At 65.6% G+C, this 23,134-nt stretch overlaps 2 protein-coding genes across 5 annotated transcripts; both read left to right on the top strand.

Annotated features, from left to right (window-relative positions):
• The first annotated feature begins 1,753 nt into the window (after nucleotides 1–1,753).
• On the top strand, nucleotides 1,754–3,311 carry HES5 (hes family bHLH transcription factor 5). 3 transcript variants are annotated; one of them, XM_060026315.1, is made up of 3 exons: nucleotides 1,754–1,975; nucleotides 2,051–2,216; nucleotides 2,334–3,311. In XM_060026315.1, the coding sequence occupies exons 1-3, from the start codon at nucleotides 1,922–1,924 to the stop codon at nucleotides 2,612–2,614; spliced, it is 501 nt and encodes a 166-aa protein (XP_059882298.1). In that variant the 5' UTR covers nucleotides 1,754–1,921; the 3' UTR covers nucleotides 2,615–3,311. The 3 variants fall into 3 exon arrangements, with proteins under 3 accessions (XP_059882298.1, XP_059882203.1, XP_059882273.1); XM_060026220.1 differs by having other exon boundaries at nucleotides 2,051–3,311; XM_060026290.1 differs by having other exon boundaries at nucleotides 1,893–2,216.
• A 1,990-nt stretch (nucleotides 3,312–5,301) lies between these two features.
• Nucleotides 5,302–21,411, top strand: PANK4 (pantothenate kinase 4 (inactive)). Of its 2 annotated transcripts, XM_060013193.1 has the most exons (19): nucleotides 5,302–5,437; nucleotides 9,028–9,110; nucleotides 9,404–9,618; nucleotides 10,056–10,239; nucleotides 10,594–10,686; nucleotides 11,056–11,209; nucleotides 11,293–11,474; nucleotides 12,117–12,198; nucleotides 12,883–12,983; nucleotides 15,328–15,483; nucleotides 16,357–16,469; nucleotides 16,750–16,837; nucleotides 17,734–17,885; nucleotides 18,698–18,753; nucleotides 18,908–18,957; nucleotides 19,334–19,438; nucleotides 19,798–19,898; nucleotides 19,986–20,054; nucleotides 20,741–21,411. In XM_060013193.1, exons 1-19 carry the CDS (start codon nucleotides 5,314–5,316, stop codon nucleotides 20,952–20,954), a joined length of 2,322 nt encoding a protein of 773 aa, XP_059869176.1. In that variant the 5' UTR covers nucleotides 5,302–5,313; the 3' UTR covers nucleotides 20,955–21,411. The 2 variants fall into 2 exon arrangements, 1 of the variants encoding a protein (XP_059869176.1); XR_009519650.1 differs by lacking the exons at nucleotides 19,986–20,054; nucleotides 20,741–21,411 and having other exon boundaries at nucleotides 5,308–5,437; nucleotides 19,368–19,438.
• Nucleotides 21,412–23,134: the final 1,723 nt, after the last annotated feature.

Raw genomic sequence — 23,134 nt, 5'->3', positions numbered from 1 at the left:
GTGGTAGGGGGTCCACCTGCTCGAGAGGAGCCCAGGGCTCAGGGTCACCAACCTCCCAAAGCCAGCCTGGGGCCTGTTTCCCCTTCAAGAGAGGTGCTCTGGGGGTAGAGCAGGTGCCAAGGGGTGAATGGGGCTGCCCTCCACTCCCTTCCAAAGTCACCTATAGGTTCCCCCCCAGGAGCCCCCCAGCCTAATCCATCCCAGTGGGTGACCAGCAGTCTCTTGGGGCTGCCCTGGCCGTCCTGACACCATCCTCCTGCTTCCCGGATGGGCCCATCTCCGGGTCCCCAAAGGCTCCTTGTGCTGCGGACCTCTTGAGCAGGTCCACCAAGCAGGCCACTCATGGCTGTGAGTCACTGCCAAGACCCTCGTCAAGGCCCTGCAATTCCCAGCTGCGCTCGGACGTGGCTGCCGTCCAGGGAACTGTGCTCCTGGGTTTCGACTCCAGCTCACGCACCCTGATGCCAGCCGCTGGCTCCCCGGGCTGAAGCCCTGCCTCCTCTTTGGACCTTGCTGGGTCCCGCCTTGCCCCTAGAAGGTACTCCCAGCCCCACCCCCTCCCGCAGTCCCCGCAGAACTGGATTCCTGGTTGCAGAGAATCCAAGTAAAGTGATTGTTTTGGGTGGAGGGGTGGTCCCAACAAGCCCTCCCCTAGGGACCCAGGGTGGGGTTGGTGGTCCCCCAAGCAGCGGCTGGCCCTCAGCTGGGCTGACCAAGTACCGGGATCAGTGGTTCCTCCAGGGCGTCTGAGTAGGTACAGCGTTCGTGTGGGCTCCAGGCAGGAGCCTCATGTCTGCCACCTGGCACCCCCTTCCTCAGCACTGGCAAAATGCCTAGGGACAGCAAGCCCTCCAAGTGCCCCTAAGGCAGTGCAGAGCGTAGCATGCCGCCAAGGCTTCCCCCGAGTCACGCAGGAGCAGTGACCACACACCTGTACAGAGCACGCCCGCAGCCACGCGCCCTCCCGTGCTCCGTGGACAGCCACGGTCAGACTCCCATCCAGATGGGGGTGGGGTGGGACCCTGGAGGCCACCTGCTGATTCAGAGCACCCCAGTTGCCACAGTCTGCTGAACTGCTCCAGGGAGGAGGGAGTGCAGCTCCTGGGGGGACCGCCTAGGTGCCGGGCTCCATGCTGGGTGTTTCGGGTACTCTGGCTCCCTGAAGCTACCCAGAGCCCAGCCAGGGAGGCGTGGCAGCCCATTTTCTAGCTCTGAAGTCACGTGTCCCAGGTGACAGCCTGGGGAGACTTGCCACATGTGCCAGTAGGTCTGATCCTGAGAGCCTGGGCCCCTCTTCCACCTGTGCAGAGGGAGGTGACTGTGTCTGTTCAGGAAAAGGGCGGCTTCCTCCGTCCCCCTCGCCTGTCAGGGACGGTGCCCACCCTCCTGGAAGCCGCCCGCACTTGTGCATTCTAAAGCTTCCCCTTATCTGGGCTCCCGGCCTCTACCAGCCAGCAGCGGGGAGTCGCTGGGGAGGGGGGGGGGGGACGGGAGAGAAGAGGGGGAGGGAGGGAAGGGGAGGGGAGGGGCGCAGCTCCTTCCTGCCCCCACCCTTGTCCCCGCGGCCTGGGAAAAGGCAGCATATTGAGGCGCGGGGCTCCCAGCATCAGGCCCCGGGATGCTAATGAGGGCGAGCGCGTTCCCACAGCCCGGACATTGTGCCGCGCGGCCCACCTGCTCCTCGGGGAGCGCCCATTGTGCCCGCGCCAATTCACAGGCAATTTAGCGTGCGCTAATGGGCCGGCGCCTTTGTGCGGCCCGCGCCGCCATTGGCCGCGGAGTGTGGGAACGGCCGCGGCGCCCGGGCCCCAGGCGCCAGCCCGCCGCCCGCGCCTATATAGGGGCCGGGGCCCGCGCCAGCACGGGACGCGCCCGCTCCGCTCCCTGCTTCCTCGCCTCCTCGCCTCTCCCCGCGCCAGGCATGGCCCCCAGCACCGTGGCCGTGGAGCTGCTCAGCCCCAAAGAGAAAAACCGAGTAAGTGCGCGGCCGCGGCCCCTGCGGCCCCCGCGCTGGCGCGGCCCCGCTGACGCCCCCTCCTCCCGCCCGCAGCTGCGGAAGCCGGTGGTGGAGAAGATGCGCCGCGACCGCATCAACAGCAGCATCGAGCAGCTGAAGCTGCTGCTAGAGCAGGAGTTCGCGCGCCACCAGCCCAACTCCAAGCTGGAGAAGGCCGACATCCTGGAGATGGCCGTCAGCTACCTGAAACACAGCAAAGGTGAGCCGCCCGGCGCCCTGGAGCCCCGGCCCGCGCGACCCCCGCCCCGCCCCGCTCCCCGCCGCCCCGCGCCCCGGGCTCCCCGGCCCCGCTCACCGCCGCCCCGACTCCCCGCAGCCTTCGCCGCCGCCGCCGCCGGCCCCAAGAGCCTGCACCAGGACTACAGCGAGGGCTACTCGTGGTGCCTGCAGGAGGCCGTGCAGTTCCTGACGCTGCACGCGGCCAGCGACACGCAGATGAAGCTGCTCTACCACTTCCAGCGCCCGCCGGCCGCGCCGGCCGCGCCCGCCAAGGAGCCCAAGGCGCCTGGCTCCGCGCCCGCGCCCGCCCCGGCCAAGGCCGCCGCCGCCGCCGCTTCTGCGCGCCAGCCCGCCTGCGGCCTCTGGCGGCCGTGGTGACCCGCGGGCGGCAGCCCTGCCCGGAGGACCAGAGGGCCAGCGCGTTCCTCTGGCAGAGGGAAGGGCCTCCCCATCGTCCGTGCCGCCCCTGGCTTGGACTGGCCCCTTCTCCGGAAGGCTCTCTCTCCAGGCTGGCGGGCCAGCAGGAGGGTCATTCTCAGAGAATGTGCGTGCAGTGTCCTTGTCATTTAGGGCCCATCTTCTGCCAAATGTCTGACCCCATGGGGTTGCTCTGTGTTTGCATTTCAGCAAGTGACTTCTGGGAAGTCCCCACTGCCGGGGTTCTATGATATTTGTAGGCGGCGGGGCTCGGCCAGCCGGCGCCCCATGCGTAGAGGGCTTTCTTCAGATCCGGTGCTGCCAGGCCAGTGGGCCTGGCGCAGGCCGTGCCGTGGGCACATTTGCCTTTTGTGAAGGCGGAACTCAAGGTGTATCCTCGTAGGAACGACAGTGTCAGCCTGGATGGGCGTGGAAGGACAGGGCAGAGCCGTGGGCGCAAAGCCCCTGGGGATGCTTTGCTGTCTGGTCGGGGCTCACACCGGGGCTGTGTGGGGCGGCTGGGGGTCTCCACCACGATCCTTAAAGGATTCCCGTGTGGGTGGGTGCGCGTGGGCACAACTCTGTACTCAGAATTTGAACTCTCAGTCACGTGGGAGCCACGGGACTGCTCTAAAGACTTCTAATAAAATCCGACGAGTTCAGCCCCCTCCACTGTCTGTCTCTTGTGCCTCACACGTGTCCTCGGTGGCCACCGGGCAGGCGGGTCTGCAGGGATGACGGGGAGTGGGGACTATCATGGTCTGCAGCCACGGGTGGGCAGTGTCCTTGCCAGCGACCCCCTGGACACAAGAAGAAGGGCTGGGCTCCTGCTGAAGGGAGGGGGGAGGGAGGAGGGCAGGCAGAGGAGAAGCCCGGAGGGAGGAAGCAGAGGTGACAGGCAGGGAGGGAGGGAGGGGGCGGAGCAGAAGGTGGAAATGACGGGTGAGGGGTCAGGTCAGGAGGCCGGGGAGAAACAGGCTTTCGGGGAGAAAGTGAGTGAGAGGCAGGGAAGCAGGGGAGAGGCAGGCCAGAAGGGAGAGGGCCTCACGGAACACATCAGGTCCCCCGTGTGCAGTAGGAGGGGACATGGCGGGGAACCTGGGTTCCCGCCCTAGACCTCTCACTATAGCTCCCTGCAGGTGGGGGTGGTGGCAAAGTGACAGGAATGTCCAGCTCCGTCCAGCTGAGAGCAGCCCAAAAGCCACAGCCTGCAGCAGACCTCTTGCTGCAGCAAAAAGGGGGCAGCTGGGCCAAACACACAGAAGGTGTTTGCCCCGCCACGGTCCTCCCTGCCCGGCGGCCCTGTCCTGGGACAAGCTCCTGGGGTAACTTCCTCGGCTGGCCCACAGATGGCCAGCTGCCCTGCCTTCCTGCAGGTGGACCGCTCACCAAGGCTGAAACAGGCAGTGCTGGCAATGAGCCTGCCAAGGGCAGGCCCTGGTCTCAGAAAGGGCACCTATTTTTAGGCAGGCCCGGGGTGTGGGTTGAGTCTGCAGGGACCCAGAGGTACCCAGACTTGCCCTCCCTCGTTTCTGCTTGGCACCTCTCCTTGCTCTGCCTTCCATCCCTTTCTGTCCACTCTGCAGCGGAGGTCCGTAGCACCCCTTCCAGGCCAGTACTGCTAGTGGCCTCTGGGGTCCCTGCTGAGCCCTGGGAGTGGTGAGCAAGGGATGGGAAGCCCCTCTCACACCCCTCACGTTTATTGCTGGTGCGGCAGGCACACCATTGAACTTAGCGGGGGCAATCGCTGTTCTCGTGGGTGCACCTCCTGGTCAGGCTGACCTGGTCAGGCAGCTGGTGGCATGCTCAGACCGAGGCTGAGGTCCAGAGACTCCAAGTGACTGGCCCAGGGTCACCCAGGAGGCAGGTGCCAAAGCCACCCGGGCCCTCGGCATGCTTCCAACACTGGGCTCTTTTGCAAAGTGCCCACTGCCTTTGAGGGGTACACGCCCCTTAAGAAGAGCCCCCACGCCTTCCCAGAGACGCCCTGGAAGCCTGTCCCCAACACCACATGGAAGCTTTCTCAGCTTGTTCCCTGCAAACTCCCACAGACTCCCTCTTTTGCCAGAAAACGGCCTCCTCCAGGAAGGCTGCTCGGCTTTCCCCTGCACTTTCTGAGGGTCTCACCATCATTCACACATCTCGCCCAGCTGCAAGGGTAGCTCCTACTCCGGGCGGGGTGAGAAAGGCTTCTAGAGGGCGGGGTCCCCAACTCCCCCTGTTTGCATAGGGTTTTTAACACCCACGGTCCTGCACTCCTAGGGAACCAAGCTGGTGGGTCCCACGCGTCTTCACGTGCAGGTGCCAGGCTCACAACAGCAGTCACTAAAGAAACCGATTACCCTGGTGGTCTCCAAACCCCAGGTGCCCCCTCTGCACTAGCTCATATCATTGGAGGTCAGCATCCGGCCAACTCAGTGAAGGAACAACAAAGACGACGACAGCCCAGAGGTTTTGTGTCGAGCTGCCTCGCGGTCCGGTCTGGGGGACCCGCGCCCGCCTGCCTGAGTCGGCCCTCCAGCCGCCACCGCCGCGGCGGCGGGAGGGGCGAGGGCCGGCCCGAACGCTCATTAGCATAATCTATGCGCGGGAGGCGTTTAGCAGTCAAATATATGCGCATATATCTCCATGGCTGATGAGGCTGGCCGAGCACATTCAAAATGGCGGAGTGTGGAGCGAGCGGCAGCGGGAGCAGCGGGGACAGCCTGGACAAGAGCATCACACTGCCCCCCGACGAGATCTTCCGCAACCTGGAGAACGCCAAGCGCTTCGCCATAGACATAGGTCGCCGCGGGCGGGCGCGGGGAGCGGGGCAGCGGGGGCGGGCGCGGGCGCGGGCAGCGAGGCCGGCGGGCCGGGGCGGTGGCAAGGACGAAGGGCGGGGCGCGGGCCGTCGGCGCGCACGGCCTGTCGGGCCTTGTAGTCCGCGGGCAGCCGGCGGCGCCCGCTCTCTGCGGCAGCCGGACTACGGCTCCCGGCAGGCGCCGCGCGGCCGGAGCGGGGCATGCAGGGGCTCGTAGTCCCGCGGGAGAGGCGGCCTGGCTGCCCCTCTGGCATCCCGCCTCGGGAGCGGGGGTGGGGGTCGGCCGCCGGGCGGCGCAGCTCCCCGCCTGCCGGAGATCGGGGGTCGGGTGTCTGGGGCCGGGGCTTTGGAGGACCTGGGCGCAGACCTCAGGTCGGAAGCACCCCCGAGCCCCGCCCCCCGCAGGGCCCTCCTTCCCTCTCCGACGCGTTGACGCCTCCCGCCGACCGCTTTCTCAGATGTGGACGCTGAGGCGCGGATACCCGGGCGGTTCGGGGCCGGTCCATGACCTCCGGCCCGGGACCCCCGTGCGCCTGGCCCGCCGTGGCCGCTCAGTGAATGCAGGGACAGACCGTGCGCTTCTCCCCGGAGGGGTTGGGCCGCCCCCCTCCCCTGTCCTTGGGGGGGGCGGTGTCCAGGGAAGTGGGGAGCGTCCTGAGCCCCCACCTGCAAAGCCAGAGGCCGGGCGGAGCCAGGCAGAGGGCGGGCGAGGGCAGCTGTGAGCCTGAGGTCGGCCCCCCGAAGGGGACCCGCCAGAACGGTGCCCGGCTGGACGTTGGGCCAGAGACGGTGAGCGCGAGGAACCGCCTGGGGGCTCAAGTCAGCCCCTCGGGGCCCTGCCGCTGTCCTCGGACCCCTGTGCACTCCGGATGTGATGGCAGTCCAGCGGCCGTGTGCTCGGAGCTTCCGCACTTGATGCTGCTGCCCTGACCCTGGGGGCTCTGCTCCAACGGGTCGGCACCTAACGTTTCTGAAGCACCCCCGAAAATTGGCTGGCCACAGGGCTTACCTGGGTCGTTCTGCGTGGCCCTACCTTGTGGCGCGGAAGCGGGAGTGCCTGCCTGTCCTCCAGGGCCGAGCCCGGTCAGGGTTCCTTAGCAGAAGGACACTCAAAGGCATATTTTCAGCGTCCATGTTTATTTCCTCTCTGAAATTTCCCCCCGGCTCTGGGTCCTCTGTCTGGTTCTTTAAAAGACACGTTCATTGCTACTAAGGACAAACATTTGTGCGTTTATTTTGGGGGGGAGGCGGGGTTTGGCCACCCTGCGAGGTTTGTGGGGTCTTCGTTCTCCGACCAGGGATTGAACCTGGGCCCTCAGCAGTGAGAGCGCAGAGTCCTAACCACTGGACCGCCAGGGAATTCACAAGGACAGACTTTGTTAGTGTAGCTGATGGGAGGTCACGGGGCTCAGGGCAGGGGTCCTCCACCCAGGAATCCACAAAGCCAGAGTGCTGTCAGTGGTTCACAAGCAGGTTTCCGGTTTCCTCTCCCGTCCCCAAGCCCTCAGTCCAGCTCTGACGGGGCGCCCCTCTCCGCGGGTGGAGTCCCTGCTTCAAAAGCCTCAGGGATGCTTTGAGTCAACACATACTTGAAGCTGACTTGACTCCAGGTTTCTTCTGGGCAGAGGGAGGGTCCCTTGGGTGAAGCAGAAGGGGCCACAGGGCAGGGATGTGCACGGAGGTGCCTGGAGTGGAAGGACAGCCCCGCACCATGCCCCGGGGTTCTGGATGAACTGGCGGGTCTTGGCTCAGGTCCCTCCCATCAGTCGGGGGTGCTGTGGGCCCCAGGGTGGAGCATGGGGTGGGGTGGCCCGGAGAGCCCATGGCGTCCACCAGAGAGCGCGGGACTGTGCTGGCCGCCTGGTCACTGCCCTCGTCAGGTGTGACGTGTGCGGCCCCGGCCCGAGTTGGCATTCACTCTAATCGCAAGGGACCCTGAGAGCAGGTGGGCTCCCACAGGCGCCCCCTGTGCTGCTCTGTGAACTCACCCTGGCTCAGACTGACCGCACTGCTCTGCTCGCAGCCCCGTGCCCCATCCGCTGTCTCCTGGCTCGGGTGGGAGACAAGTCTGGGCAGTGCCGGGCTTCGCCCCACTCGGGGTACATGGTGTGCGGTGCACAGAACCCAGCTCACTCCCCACGGCCCCCCACAAACCCCAACACTGTGTGTTTTGGTTGTGATTTATAGCTGACTTGAAGAGCACACTGTCTGGAATTGGATTTCTGTGACCTGGGTAACTTACGATGAGCTTCTCAAAAGATGTCTTCATCCCTTTGCGTTGCCTGTCTTTTTAGGAAACGATTTATTCACAGAGGTGAATCGGGCAACAAGCATTTCAGTGGAAGATGCTCCGTGCCAGGCCGGGATTGGGGGCAGGGAGGAGGGATAAGGAGGCTTAAGGCCAGGTTCTGTGTCGTAAGCTGACGGTCTGGGGATGAGAGCAAGCCCAGGACGACGGGGTTCAGTGACCAAACGTGGCCCAACGAGGCCAGGTCGCAGGACGTCCCGGGAGGCCCTGTCCACACTGCCAGACAGGTGGCTCCGATGGGACAGGTGTGACTGGTCTCGGAAGCTGGGCTCTGATTTTTCTTACCTGGCAGAGCTTTGGCCTTCGGATACTGTGTTTCCAAATCTGTGTTTCTGACTTGAGTGTTTGTGGAACATTCCCTTAGTGTTTTGTCACAAAACAACAGTTGTTAATAGTTTTAGCCGCCTTCTCCAGACAAGGGGTTTCCCCCTTATTTTTGTCGGGCCTCCTAGGAAGCACAGTTGGTTCCAAGGTCACTTTGCAGAGCTGAGCCTTCTGCCTCTCTCTGCTCCGCCGTTCGTGGCTTCACAGCCGTGAATCACCTATAGCCTCCGACGCCTCCTCTCTGACTCAGGAGTGGGGCTCGCCAGAACTCCTCCTCCAGGAGGACTGCTCTGGGGATCTTTTTAACTTGCCCAAAGGCCTTATCTGCTTCCTGATATTCTGCCCCTGGTCACAGGCCAGGGGCATCCAGGCTTCCCAGGGGCATTAACAAGTCCCCGCTGCCCTCTGCAGGGCCTCCTTGGTGAGTCCGGGCCTCAGCCGCTGCTCTCCGGCCCCTTCCTTGCACATTCCTGGTGAAAACAGCCCCTCCCCCGCCTGCATTGCCTTCTCCACCTCCTTCCGCGGACCGTCAGTTGTATGCTTTTCAGTGAAAACAGTGCATTTGTCAGCGTTTTCCTTTGGTTCATCCTCAAGATCAGAGTCTGAAACAGAATTTTCCTAAACCACTGAGGGTCGCCGAGTCACCCAGAAACAGCGGGTCCCTTGCTCGTCAAGGACTCAGTGCTGGTGGAGAAACGGACAGTCTCCGTTTCAGTCTGGGCCCTGAGGAGGAACAGAGCTTTTCAAGGAAGGCAGAGTGTGTTTAGGTCTCCCAGTTCATTCCCTTCCTCTGTTGGGTGCCCTGCAGGGTTTTCACGTTCAGGTAGCACCAGACTCCTTGTGGGCAGGACCCAGGGCTGGCAGAGGAGGGCCTGTGGAAGGGCAGCCTCGGGTCCCTTCCAGCCACCTCTGAATCCGCGGCATCTGTCTCCCCTGTAGGCGGCTCGCTGACCAAGCTGGCCTACTACTCCACCGTGCAGCACAAAGTTGCCAGAGTGCGGTCCTTCGACCACTCAGACAAGGTGAGCCTCCTGGAGGACCCCGGGCAGGCCCTGGAAGCTTCTAGTGCCGATGCCCCTCCCTCACGCTCCCAGCTTAGTTCCCCTTCCATCCCAGCCCTGGCAAGAGCACCCCCGCCTCCCGCCTGCTCGTGCCTCCCCCCCGAATCTCCCACCTGCGTCGCCATCAGGACTCCCACGGACTTCAGGGTAGGCAGAAATCGTCGCCGCTGCTGAGGGTGCCCAGGGGCTGTGTGTCAGTGTCGTCCCCTCCCCGAGGCAGTGCACACACGCGGGTTCCCCACCCTCACCCCCAGGACACAGAGCAGGACCACGAGCCGCCCTATGAGATCTCCGTCCAGGAGGAGGTTACCGCCAGGCTGCACTTCGTCAAGTTCGAGAACACCTACATAGAGGCCTGCCTGGACTTCATCAAAGACCACCTGGTCAACACCGAGACCAAGGTCATCCAGGCGACCGGGGGCGGGGCGTACAAGTTCAAAGACCTCATCGAAGAGAAGCTGCAGCTGAAGTGAGTGGGGACCTCGGGGCGGGGAGGGGAGCGTAGGGGCCGGTTGGCCTCCGCTCATGGGGTCGGGCCCTGACTTGGCGGCCACAGTGGCCCCTCTCCTGCACCAGCCCGTTCGCCCGGCTCTTGGGGTTCCTAAGACCTCAGGACCCAGTGAGGCTCCGGGTGGCTGGTGGGTGGCTGCGGGCCTGAGGCCAAGCTCTGGGCCGGCTGCAGTGGGATTCAGGTGGCCGAAACTCAGGAAGGCTCGGGGGACTGAAGATGGTGGGTGGGGAGAGGCAAGGGCTGAAAGGAAAGGAACGGAGCCCCGAGACCGAGTCGGGCCCGCTCCCGCTGGACGGAGGGTCCCGGGGCCACGGCCCTGCCAGGGGCGCGGGGAGGCAGGGGCCATTCGTGCCGTGGCCCGTGCCGGTGCCAGTGGCTGGGCTGCTCCCTGGCAGGGTTGACAAGGAGGACGTGATGACCTGCCTGATCAAGGGCTGCAACTTCGTGCTGAAGAACATCCCGCACGAGGCCTTCATGTACCAGAAGGGCTCCAACCCCGAGTTCCGGTTTCAGACCAACCACCCCAGCGTTTTCCCGTACCTCCTAGTCAGCATCGGCTCTGGGGTCTCTATCGTGAAGGTGGGGCCTGGCTCGTGGGAGATGACGGGCCTCTGCAGCGCTTTGTTGAGCACTGGCTGCATGTCGGAGCCATGCCAGGCACAGGCACGCGGGCACAGGGAGGCGGACACAGACCCAGGCCTGCCTCTGGCGCTCACGGCGCGAGGCCGCACGCGGAGTGCCTGGCGCGGGCGGTCTGCGGGGAGGTGGGCCCCCTGCTTCCAGCACGAGCACCTGCCGAGCCCACCCGGACTCGGCCTTCAAGGGCGCCGCCACGCAGGGCGGGGGATACCCCTGAGCCGCCGCGTCCCCGGGACTTGCTGGGCAGTGGCTGGGGGCCCCCTTGCTAACGCACCTGCCCTCATTTCGCTCCAGGTGGAGACAGAGGACAGGTTCGAGTGGATCGGCGGCAGCTCCATCGGGGGTGGCACCTTCTGGGGGCTTGGGGCTCTGCTCACCAAAACGAAGGTATTTGGGCAGCTCTGGGAGGATGCTCCTGGCTCCACGGAGCAGCCTGTTTCCTGGTCCCCTCAGGAGAGGGTTGGCGGCTGTGGGGTCGGAGGCTTGTGCTTGGCTGGGGTTGTTGTGAAAGTGGTTCTTCCCTGTACCTTGTCCTGCGTCCCGAGTCTCTGAAGGATGGGCGTCCAGGTGGCCAGAGTGTCGCCCAGCTGGGTGGTGCACAGAGGCTGCCCGTCTCCCCCCACCTCTGGGCCATAACAGGAGAGGGCCTTCCCTACCCAGCGCGGCGGCTGGCCTCCTTCCGTGGGCTCGTCCAGGGCCGTGGGGTTCTCCCAGCTTGCGGCTCCTCAGGTGCTCCCGTCTGCTCTGTCCCCACAGAAGTTTGACGAGCTGCTGCATCTGGCTTCCAGAGGCCAGCACACGAACGTGGACATGCTGGTGCAGGACATCTACGGAGGGGCCCACCAGACCCTGGGGCTGAGCGGCAACCTCATCGCGAGCAGCTTCGGGAAGTCGGCCACCGCGGACACAGGTACGGCCTCTCGCCCGCTCTGGCTGTCGGAGGCGCGTGGCGCCCGCCTGGCCGCTTGCCCAGCGTGCCGCTTCCGCCCCCAGAGTTCTCCAAGGAGGACATGGCCAAGAGCCTGCTGCACATGATCAGCAACGACATCGGGCAGCTCGCCTGCCTGTACGCCAGGCTCCACTGCTTGGACCGGGTGTACTTCGGGGGCTTCTTCATCCGCGGCCACCCCGTCACCATGCGCACCATCACCTACAGCATCAACTTCTTCTCCAAGGTAACGGGCCGCCGCGTCCTTCCTCTGCTCTGCCCGCCCCTGGCCCGGGCCCCCGTGTCTCCAAACTCTCAGGCCTGAGAGGGGACGGGAGCAAGGCGGGACCCAGCTGAGCACCCCCAAGCCCCTGCCCGCAGCCCCTTCCCACCCACTAGCTCCGGGCATCCTGCGCTTGGGGCGCCGTGGCCATCCCTGCGTTTGGCGCGTTGCCGGGGGTGGGGTCTAGAGACCGCCTCCCACTGTCCGCGAGCTCCAGGTGAGCTTCTAGGTGTCGGTCACGGCGTGGGGGGGTGTGGCCCCCAGCAAGCATGGGGAACTGGGTGGGTATCCGTTTTGTGGAAGAAGTTACCCTCTGAACCGGGGCTCCCCACGCCCCGGGCTGCGCCCCATCGCGCGCGTTACCACCCGAACCATCATGCCCCCCGCCCTCCCCCGACGCCACCCCCGTCCATGGAAAAGCGGTCTTCCACGAAACCGGTCTCTGGTGCCAAAAAGGCCGGGCCCGCTGCTCTGAACGGTGGGCCCTTGAACTCCGCGTGTGCGCACAGCCCCGTGGACAGGCGCCGAGTCGGGAGGGAGGCCACCTGTGTCGGGTGGACTTGCAGCCTTGGGCTGAGTGGCGCTTCAGGGGCGTCTCCGTGGCAGGGGGAGGTCCAGGCGCTGTTCTTGAGGCACGAAGGCTACCTGGGCGCCATAGGAGCGTTTCTTAAAGGAGCCGAGCAGGACAGTGAGTACAGCGCGGCCTATGTTGGGCAGCGGCATCGGGAGGCGGGGAGGCCTTGGGGAGTGACTGGAATGGCTGCTCGTGTTAAGCGACGATCAAGGGCTGTGGGTGGACATGGTGTCTTCGTGGGCTCTCCCCAGCAGTGGCAGGAGCCTTTGCTGTGATTCTCCTGAGGGGCCGGTGGAAACCGACTTGCGTGGGTGCCACGTAGTCAACCCATGGGTCCTTAAGTGACGGGGCTCCGTGCAGGGGCTGCGCGCACGGCCTCGCCTCCGAAGGCCTCGGCCCGCCGGCTCCTCCCGGCCGTCTGCCCAGTTGTCGCTTCAGATGCGCATCCAGTCTGTCCTCTTTGAAGGACACGTGAAGGAATCGCAGGCGTGATTCTGCGCGAGGAAGCACAGGGCAGACTGCGTGGGGGTCAGCGCCAGTCAGAGCAGCCCAGGCAGACCTTCACTGCGTCCCTAAGTCCAGCTTCTCACTTGAGATAAACCACGGGTACCTTTCGGAAGCTGCCGCTCAGCTTGAGAGGTTTCTGTGCCAGTAAGGAATAACACAACAGGACAACGCCCCCGGCCCGCCCGGCGCCAGGGAGGCCTTCGGCAGCCGGTCCTCCCAGAGGCAGTCCAGCCGCCCAAGGTTTGCCGAGCCGCTCGCCCCTCGGTTGACGCCGGGTCTCTTGTCCCACAGACCCAAACCAGTACAGTTGGGAAGAGAACTACGCCGGCAGCTCCGGGCTCATGAGCTCCTCGCCCGAGCTCTGCCCAACACAGCGGCCGAGGAGCGGCACCGTGAGTACGGGCGTGGGTGGCCCTGGGTCCCACGTGCGCCGCCTCCTCTGTGGCCTCCTGGTGGTCCCCGAGGAGAGCCGCCGTGGCCGGGCTCGAAGGCGCCTCCTCCTGGTGCAGGCTGGTCGTGAACCACAGACTCTGGGGCCGAAGAGAGACGTTTGCAGCCTGCAGCTGGCTGTTCTCATTCCTCCCGTAGTGTCTCACATTCTTCGGGTGTTCAGCCGGAGCCCTCAGGGCCACGCGGTCCCTGCCGGGCTTGCAGGGAGAATATAAAGTTTCGGGACCACAGGGGGTCTTTCCTAGGGCTCTGGGACCGTTTACAGCAGAATCGGGGTAAAACTGTGGGTCGCGGGCACCAGCTTGGGCCCCTTCTCTTAGAACACGTTCTCTGCGTGATGGTTTCAAGGCGGTACCGAGCCTGCAGAGTCCGCGAATTTCCTCAGGCGATTCCACCTTTTCCTCAGTCGCCCCTTGGGGTGAGGCCCACCATGTCTGGATGGGAGCTCCCCCCGCCAGCCGAGCCGGTGTGGAGGGGGTCTCCCAGCTGGGACGGGATGGTACTGCCGTGGCCCCGTCCTGGCCCAGATCATCGTTGGAGGAGCTGTTGCCATCTTTTTTTTTTTTTTTTTTTTTTTTTTTGCGGTACGCGGGCCTCTCACTGTTGTGGCCTCTCCCGTGGCGGAGCACAGGCTCCGGACGCGCAGGCCCAGCGGCCATGGCTCACAGGCCCAGCCGCCCCACGGCATGTGGGATCTTCCCGGACCAGGACACAAACCCGTGTCCCCTGCATCGGCAGGCGGACTCTTAACCACTGCGCCACCAGGGAAGCCCGTTACCGTCTTATTGACATCACGTCCCTGATAACCCAGGAAGTGGTTTATCAGAATCGCATGTGGGGCTGGAGGACAGGCCGAGGCCTGCAGCTGCCTGGCCTGGCCTGGCCTGGCCTGGGCACACAGGCCGGGATGCTACCTTCAGGACAGGTTGCTAGCCAGTTTGGAGGGAAAGTTGGTTTTCAGTTGTAGATGCAGATTCTCTTGTAAATCAGTGTAAACATGGCAAGAATGTGCCTCATCCGCCTCTCACTTCCTGGGGAGAGTCCCCCCCACGTGTGGCACCCCCAGTTCCCACAGCTCCACACCGCATCCTTTGCAGCCGGCTGTGCGGGGGTAGCTGGGCCCTTCCCAAAAGCAGGCACCAGGGGCAGGGTTGGCAAGGCCCAGGCCCGCCGTGACGGGTGTACAGAGAAAGGCGTTAACGTCTCTGACTTGTCGAAGGACGACGTGGATGCCGGCCACACGGACGGCAAAATGAAATGGGTGGGCGGGCCAGAAACCTTTCAGCCAACGCTGATGTGCAACGCGGCCCCTCTCCGTGACAGCTTGGGCACCCCACGCGCCTGTCGTGCTGGGGTGTCCCTGCGAGTGGGCGTGGGGATCCCCAGGGGCAGGGGGCCAGGCCGAGCTCAGATGTGAGCTCCCACTCATCGGAGGACAGGGCGGCCCCTGCCGGCCAGCCGGGCAGCAGGCAGCCATTGCTGCCTTTGACCCCCGTGGAGACACACCGGCTCCTTCCCTGCTAAACGTGCGCTCACGTGGCGCGTCCCCAAAGCCCATCTCTCCCTCGTGGGGTGGATCTTCTCATCCAGACCATCCCTGGTCCGAGCACACCTGCCGCCTCACCCTGCTAGTGGGCCAGTCAGCAACACAGGGCCAAGTCCCAGGTGGGCAGCTCCCTGGAGGGTGGGGGGCAGGAGCGGTGCCTGGAGGACGAGCCCTGAGCTCACTCGCTTGTCACGTCCCTGGAGCAGCTGCCTGACACAGTTCTCATCCGAGAACGGGGCCAGGCGCACAGGACCCTTCGTTTGAAAGACCCTGGCGTGGGCATCGAGCGTCCCGGCCTTGCTGAGCATGGCAGGGGCAGTGGGTCTGGATGCGGGGCATGGGGGGACGGGGCGGTGTGTCCCCCCCTGGGAACTGACCCCGGGCAGGAGCCGCAGGACAGAGCCCGGTGGGCAGGGCGGTTGGACCAGAAGGGCGGTCGGTGTGCGTGCTTCAGAGCGCGGAGCAGAGAGCATGGGGCGCGGCAGGAAGACGGGTGCGTGAGCAGACCCAGGGTCGGGGCGTCGGGCTCAGGGCCCCGGACAAGTGGAGGGCTCGCCCGGGCTGAGAGAGGCCGTGAGAGGCAGGCAGGGCCCAGGGCCGGGGAGGAGCCGGGCTCTCCATTAGCCGCGCACGGCAGCCTCCCTTCGTGCGGGGAAGCCGGTTCCAAGACCTGTAGAAGGGGCTTTTGGTCTTTCAGAAAGGACACGGCTGACGTGCCCGCCTGCTTCTCGTCCTCCCAGTTCGACTTGCTGGAAATGGACCGTCTGGAGAGGCCGCTCGTCAACCTGCCTCTCCTTCTGGACCCGTCCTCCTACGTGCCTGACACGGTCGACCTCACGGACGACGCGCTGGCCCGAAAGTACTGGCTCACCTGCTTTGAGGAGGCCCTGGACGGGGTGAGGGCCTGGGGCGGGGGTGAGGTTGGGATGAGGGCTGGGGGCGGGGCTGGACACCCCCAGGAAGAAGACACCCGTCCGTCCAGGAATTGGGCTGTGGGCCTTTGAGGTCCTGGCTACCTCTGACTGTTTCAGGTTCCCAAGGGGCAGTGAGAGGCGGGATGGGGGAGAACAGGGGTTTCCAGGAGCCTTTTATTTGAGGTGTAATTCATAGTTCCCAGGTGGGAGCCTGACTGAGTAGTTTGTTGGGACGTGGTGTCAGTGAGGTGCGTCCTCATCAGCTCGCAAGTGGCTTTCCCAGCTGCCGTGTCTCTTTAAAAAGCAAGCAGTTTGCCCAGGGCTCAGGGGCAGCGGCGGCTGGCCTCCGGCTCCAGGCTTGGGGGCAGCAGTGGCTGGCCTCCGGCTCCAGGCTCGGGGCAGCGGTGGCTGGCCTCCGGCTCCAGGCTCGGGGCAGCGGTGGCTGGCCTCCGGCTCCAGGCTCAGGGGCAGCGGTGGCTGGCCTCCGGCTCCAGGCTCGGGGCAGCGGTGGCTGGCCTCCGGCTCCAGGCTCGGGGGTCAAGGCCATGGGAGCCTCCTGGGAACGCCCATTCCTCCACGACGCCCCTCAGAGAGGCCCATGGGGTCTGTCTTCAGAGCGAGGGGTCCCACAGACTTGGAGATGCTCCAGAACCACCAGTTCCCCCAGCAGAGCAGGAGCTGGTGTCCAGTGGGCCCTGGGGCTGGTATCAGAGGACACGGACATGAGCTTTGGGTCAGGGCTGGCGCAACCCCGTTCCCACCTGGCAAGGGAAGCCCCCAGTGGCTGCCGCCAACGCCTGCCGTCCACGGGCTGGGGGCTGCCCTGAGCACTGCTGGCCGCCCCGTCCTTGGTAGGTCGTGAAGCGCGCCGTGGCGAGCCAGCCAGGCTCCGTGGATGCAGCCGAGAGGGCCGAGAAGTTCCGCCAGAAGTACTGGAACAAGCTGCAGACGCTGAGGCAGCAGCCCTTGTGAGTGGCCCACCTGCTCGCCCTGGCCAGGGCCCCGAGAGGCGGCCTCTACGGGGACGCGCGCTCGCACCCGAGGGCCGAGTCCCTCGAAGTTCTCCAGGAAGCTCTGTGCCCCTCCCCTGGCACACACTCGGGGACGCTCAGCACCCCGCTGGCCTCCTGGGCTTCTCCTTTTGGCGCCTGGACGCCACGAGGACGCCCCTGGGTGGGGAGAGTGCGATGGGCAGTGCAGTCGGCCGTCCAGCCCACTCAGCCGCCCTCCGCCCGGCTCTGTCTTCAGCGCTTATGGGACCCTGACCGTGCGCAGCCTCCTGGACACGAGGGAGCACTGTTTGAACGAGTTCAACTTCCCGGACCCCTACTCCAAGGTGAGCGCCCCCTTCTCGTGGGTGGGCACATGCTTGCAGGGGGCCGTGGGGAACGGGGCGTCAGTCCCGTCCTGTCCAGCGAGCGGGTGTGCTGGCAGCCCTGACCCCCGGCACTGGCGACAGGCTGCATCCTGGAGCCGCCCTGGTGAGGGTCCATCTCCCAGGAGCTCTGGGCCGCAGCCCCTTGGTCGGCAGCACCGGCTGTGGACCGATGCCGGCGCCACTGTGACCTCGTCAGCAGCGTGTCCTGGGGGTTCTAACCCGCAGCCGGTGAGGGTGGCGGGCATGTGGCACTGAGGCCCCCTCACCTCTTCCTGGCCTCCTGAACTCAGCCTGGAAACTCAAGGGTTGGTGCCTGAGGATGTCCGTCCTGGCCACGAGCCTTCCAGGGCCTGGCTGGTGGCCTGGAGGTGCCTCCCTGGGCTCTTTGACCAGGAAGCCGCGTGCCCTGGAGCCACGGACGGGGTCCGGAACCCACCGACCTCAGCTCCCTGCCGCCTCCTCCCTGCCCTCGCACGGGGTGTCTGGGGACAGTGGGTCAGGGTGCCGAGGGTCTCACGGTCAGGGCAGCGGGCACCCACGGGGTGTGAGTCCTCCGTGCTCGGCCACGGCACCGTCACACCTGAGCCTCTGTCCTCAGTGCACGCTTCAAACCTGCACCGATACCAGCGTGCCCCCCATGCTTGCCCTCAGCCCGCGCTGCTCCGAGTCAGCGCTGCTTTTAACCTGACGCGATCTGGGTTTGTCTAGCCTCCCGCAGTGACGTCACATGGGAGTCTTCTGTCCCCTAGAACGGGCTCGCTGTTGGTGCTCTCCCGGCGCGGTGCTCTCCTCTCCCTGCTCTGCCGGGGGCCTGGGGGAGGCCAGACCACGTCTTCATTCGCATTTCCCCGCAGGTGAAGCAGAAGGACAACGGCGTGGCATTAAAGTGTTTCCAGAGGGTGATCCACTCTCTGGATGCTCTGGGCTGGGAGGAGAGGCAGCTGGCCCTGGTGAAAGGGCTCCTGGCTGGCAACGTCTTCGACTGGGGAGCGAAAGCCGTCTCTGAGTAGGTGCCCGCTGTCCTCACAGCCCCTGCAGGCCCATCCCCTCCCCTCCTCCTTCCGGCTCGGCCTTAGAGCCACAGCCCCTGGGCCCGAAATGACGCCTGGGCCACACGTGGCTCCGGCAGTCCCAGCCTCGGCCGGCCCAGCTTGGCCCTCGAGGAGGTGGCAGAGGGGGCACCGGGGGTTCTCGGGGGATGGGGTACTGCTGGGGGCTTGCTGGGCACGTGTGGCCTCGGGAACGGATGGGACAGGTGCTGGGACCCAGCCTCCCTGCCCGCACACAAGAGCAGGCGCGTAGAGGGCTGCGGGTGTGGGTGTTGTCAGTGTGAAACTCCGCGTCACAGTGACCGTGTGGGGTGGGCTTAGACGCTGTTGGGTGTTTGGAGTGAATAGGTGCCTCGTGAAGTTCAGTGGTGGGCACGCGTCTCCCCGTGCCCCCAAGGGTCCTGTCCCGGGGCCTGCTGTCTGGTGCCTTCCCCGGGGCTCCCGTGCAGGGGACTTGCTGGGTCACCCAACGTGCGCTTTCGGACCCGGGCACCCGGGACAGCCATCGCCCCCTCCCTGCCCTCAGCACTGGCTGCCCCTTGGGCGGCACGTTGGGGCGAGGCTGGTGGCCGGTGCTCCCCAGGGGCCTGGCCTGTGGCTGCAAGCACGGAGGCTTCCCCGTGCCACCTCCCCCATCCTCGAGCCGACGCGGCAGCAGTGACGGGGGACAGCACGCTCGTCCAGCTCGGGAGGGGCTTCGTGGCCCATGGGAGCGACGGAGGCCAAGGTCCGGGGCTTTGGTGACTTTGTCTTCTCCTCCCCTGTGCAGCGTCCTTGAATCTGACCCCCAGTTTGGGTTTGAGGAGGCAAAGAGGAAGCTGCAAGGTAGGGGCGCCCAGGGCTCTCCTCCAGTGCCAGGACTCGGGCCGGTGGGGGGAAGCAGCGAGGCGGCCGCGCGTGCCCGCTGAGCCGGGGGGAGGCGAGGACCGGCTCCCCGGAGAGGCCGGCGGGCGGGTGACCGCGTCCCTGTGTCCCGCAGAGCGGCCCTGGCTCGTGGACTCCTACAGCAAGTGGCTTCAGAGACTGAAGGTACATGGAGCTGTCCCCGCCTCTGTCCTGTGCCCTAGGGGCCCGGGCAGGGTTCACGGGTGGGGAGGTGGCGCGGGCCCGCGCGGTGCACCGAGGGCCCCCCGGAGTGTCCCCCTCAGCCCCCCGCCCCGAGCTACAAGCATGAGCTGGCGTCCCTGCTCCAAGCCTGACTTCGGCGGGACAGCGATGAGGTCACTGGCCTCAGGTCAGAGGTCCTTCGGGCTAGCAGTTCTGGAAGAGGCCGGGGCTGCCCCTGTGCCCCCAGTGCCTGCAGGACCCAGCAGCCCTCGCCCGGCCGTGGGGAGTGGAGTGTGGATGTGTCTGGAACGCTTGGACGCGCCTGTTCCCAACTGAACGTCCTGGTTTTGTCTTACAGGGGCCCCCTCACAAATGTGCCTTAATTTTCGCAGATAACAGTGGAGTAGACGTCATTTTGGGAGTCTTCCCCTTTGTCAGGGAGCTTCTCTCTAGAGGGACGGAGGTGAGTGTGGAGGGCCGCATGGCGGGTCCCTTGCCCAGCTCCTGTGCTCGGTGGGGTTGGCATCGCCCTGGGCCCCTCCGTGTGCAGGTAGGTGCCGGGTAGGCAGTGGCACGGCAGGAGCAGAGGAGACCTGGCCGGTCACGTCCTGGGGCTTAGGTCAGCCTGACCGCGGGGCCCTGGGGCCATCTCCATCCTGCCCCAAGAGCCGGCCCAGCCGTGAGAGGTCGCCAGAGGCCGTGCTCCTCCGCTGGCCGCCCCAGGTGGGTGGGTGGGTGGCGGGCGGGCAGGCGGGCGAGCCCAGGCTGGCTCAGTACTGCCGGTGGCCAAGGTCCCTAAGGAGCCCGGGCATCCTGCCGCAGGTCATCTTGGCGTGCAACTCGGGACCCGCCTTGAACGACGTGACCTACAGCGAGTCCCTCATCGTGGCTGAGCGCATCGCGGCCATGGACCCCGTCGTCCGGTAAGCTGGGCGGGGGGCTGGGGCGCGGCGGGGCAGCTTCCGGGGGCGCCGCCTCACGGGTGACCTCACGGGTGCTGTGCTCGACAGCTCGGCGCTCGGAGAAGGGAGGCTGCTGCTCATGCAGACTGGCTCCAGCTCCCCGTGTCTCGACCTCAGGTAACGTGGCCCCTCTGCCCCCGGGTCCCCCGGTCCCCTGCGGAAGCCAGCTGTGCCAGCCACAGCCCCGGGCAGGGTCCAGCACCTCTTCCCTTGGGACCCTGGGAGGAAGAAGCAAGGGGGGCGTGTCCCCACCTTGGATAATTGTTCTTGGATAATCAGTTCGTCACCACAGTGCTTTCCACCCCGGGGCTTCTGGAACCTGGAGCGGCCCGTGTAAAGGAGGGCACATCTGGGCTCTGGACTGTTAGCCTCTCGGTCTGTTCCAGTGCTGATTCTCCAGTATTGACTTAATCCCCTTCCAGGTCCACTATTAACCAACAAGGAGGGACAATAAAAAGCTGTAGAAAGGACTCAGATTCTTTAAAGCTCAAAATACAAAAGTATTGTTAAGGCCCAGTTTTCAGAACCGGCTTCCTTGTAGCAACGGGAGCGCAGCTGCCAGGGGTCCCCAAGACCCTGGGCCCCGGGCCCCGGGAGGGCAGCTGCCGGGCTGGCTGTCCGGGGATCAGGCTGGACCCAAGGCCCAGGTAGTTGGGGGGGCCGAGGGTCGGGGGTCTCCGGCGTTCCCGCCAGTCGCTGCCCTTGGCTGGAGGCAGGGTGTGGCGTCTGCCCCGGGTGCAGCTCAGTGCAGGGTGCCAGGCCCCCCGCCTGCACCCTCCTCACTGCCCCCTTCCTCCCCGAAGCCGCCTGGACAAGGGGCTGGCCGTGCTGGTGCGGGAGCGCGGCGCCGACCTGGTGGTCATCGAGGGCATGGGCCGCGCCGTCCACACCAACTACCACGCGGCCCTGCGCTGCGAGAGCCTCAAGCTGGCCGTCATCAAGAACTCGTGGCTGGCCGAGCGGCTGGGGGGCCGGCTCTTCAGCGTCATCTTCAAGTACGAGGTCCCGGCCGAGTGAGGCGCCGCCGCCGCCGGGCTGCTCCGCCCGTCGCCTCTGGAACGTATCTCGACGGCAACAGGGACCCGCGTTCAAATCAGAGTATTTATATTGTGCTTCTGTGAGAGACCGGCTGCACCCAGGTGTGGGCTCAGCGCTCGCGGCCTCGGGCTCGGTGTTTCTTCAGTGCTGACGTGTTCGTGGTGGGGAGACACGACTTTTGTCCCGTGAGACGTTCTTATTGGAATATATTTAACTGTTAAATAATCTTTTATATATATATACATATATACATATATATATATATATATATATATAAAAATATAAATATATACGTATACGCCTCTGACAGGACGCTGAGGTCAGGGCGCGGCAAATAGCTTCCAGAGTGAGAACAGAGCGTTTCTGCCTTGGCTCGTTGGTGTGAGGGTGGGCAGCCCCCCCCGGGGGCCCTGCCCACGCCTCCCCCAGGGAGCCCAGCAGTGGGGTCTCTCCCTAGGTGATCTCTAGAACTCTCAGGCCCACCTTGGCCCGTGGGCCATGGCCGCTGCCCTGTCACGTGGCCTCCAGCATCGCTCCCCGGCGTGTCTATCTGGAGAAGGCCTCCCCCGCGCCCCTGCCCCGCCTGGCCCCGCTACGCACGGGAAGGACAGACAGGCTGCTGAGAGGAGGCCACGGGCTTCGAGGGCCCTCGAGGACTTTCAGGGACTTGGTGGCTGGTCCAGTCCTCCTGCTCGGAGCCCTCAGACCACGTGGGTTCTGTCGCCATGGCCTTGCGCCCATGCCCAGAGCCCTGCCTGACGGCAGGCGGGTGGGGGGTTCACTGGGCCCCGTGATGGAGGTGCTGTGAGATGGCAGGGGCTCCTCCCCCACTGGACCCGTCCCTCGGGGTGCAGACCTGAGCCTCAGACGCCACATCGCGGCAGGAGAACTGGCCACGGAGCTGCGAGGCCGCCTGTGCGTGCCATTGGTCTCAGGAACAAAGAGCTGCGCGGGGGCCCTGCTGCCGTGGCCCCGGGCCCTGTGCACTGAGGAAGCCCCACTGCCCAGCACCCAGGTCCCTCACTGCTGGAGCACCCAGCAACGTGAGGACGGGCGGGATGAGGAAGGCCGTTGGGGCTGCCCCTGCAGGGACCTGAGCCCCACCCTCTTTGCCCAAGATCCCCTCGCACTTGCCCTGCTGGGCCAGGGAAACCGGGGCCCTGCACCCTCTTCGGGAGCCTGAGCTCAGCGGTCTGGGACCTGCACTGAACCTCAGGGGGTGCTCGACCTGTCCTGCACCACAGCAGCCCCCCTGGGTGACCCATGTGCTGCACCCCACTCCTGGATGGAGAGGGCCCTGGCCTTCCTGTGAGCAGCCGCCAGGGGGAGCAGGGGGCACGGCCATCCAGAGGGCACAGGCTAGGCCTGTCCAGTGGGTGGTCCATGGATCCCCTTTCCGCAAAGGCTCACCCACCTTGACCCCAACACAGCCCCTCGCCGCCCCCCGGCCTGCACCTACGCACGGCTCAGCTTCCTGTGGTCGCCTCTGTGAGGCCTGGCCTGCGCCCTCTTCTGCCCAGGCCACCCTCTGTCCTCCCGTCCCTGGTGTCGCAGCAGCATCATCCCAGCTGGTCTGGGGCTCCCTGTGCAGGGCGTGCCCTGCCCAGACACCCAGGGGGACTCCAGAGGTCCAATCAGAGCCCAGCTCGGCCTGTGTCATGATGCCTCGCTGGGCCTCCCTCCTGTCAGGCCCTGGCGCTCCCCTGAGGGTCGCTGGACAGGCGGGGGGAGCCTGCGGTGGCCCCACGGTGAGTAGGGCACCAGGGCTCTGAGCACCTGCCCTGCCCTCAGGTACCCCTCTTGCGATGCCCTGTCCCTCTCTCAGCTGGGACAGGAAGGGTCTGGGCCTCCCAGCAGCTGAGGGCAGCCCCTGGGAGGTAATGGAACAAGAGGCAGCGCCCACCCGGGGCTGGAGAAGGGCTGGCACCCCCCCGCCATATCTTGTGAGCCCTGGCAGATTGCCCCAGGCTGTGTCCCTCCCTGCCCCCCGCCTCCCCTTCACTTCTCCCAAGATTCTAGTAGCCCAGACACAGTGCCTTGGGGGCCCCTCCCTTCCGGGGTTGGGCCACAGCTCCCCCAGGCTGAGCTCCCCCAACCAGAGGAAGGAGGAGGGCCTTCCCGGTTCCGAGGGGCCTGACTGGTCCTGGGAGGAAAGTGGC

Source organism: Delphinus delphis, chromosome 1 (assembly GCF_949987515.2).
Source record: "Delphinus delphis chromosome 1, mDelDel1.2, whole genome shotgun sequence".
Lineage (NCBI taxonomy): Eukaryota > Metazoa > Chordata > Mammalia > Artiodactyla > Delphinidae > Delphinus > Delphinus delphis.
Note: the sequence above shows the minus strand (reverse complement) of the source record. Positions and strands in the feature narration are given on the sequence as shown.

Excerpts from the sequence above, each read along its gene's own strand:
- PANK4 (XM_060013193.1), top strand. The coding sequence starts at position 5,314 with ATGGCGGAGTGTGGAGCGAGCGGCAGCGGGAGCAGCGGGGACAGCCTG. Across the intron at positions 9,111-9,403 it reads CCTTCGACCACTCAGACAAG|GACACAGAGCAGGACCACGA; the intron begins GTGAGCCTCCTG and ends CCTCACCCCCAG. Across the intron at positions 12,199-12,882 it reads TAAAGGAGCCGAGCAGGACA|ACCCAAACCAGTACAGTTGG; the intron begins GTGAGTACAGCG and ends CTTGTCCCACAG.
- HES5 (XM_060026220.1), top strand. The coding sequence starts at position 1,922 with ATGGCCCCCAGCACCGTGGCCGTGGAGCTGCTCAGCCCCAAAGAGAAA. Across the intron at positions 1,976-2,050 it reads GCCCCAAAGAGAAAAACCGA|CTGCGGAAGCCGGTGGTGGA; the intron begins GTAAGTGCGCGG and ends TCCCGCCCGCAG.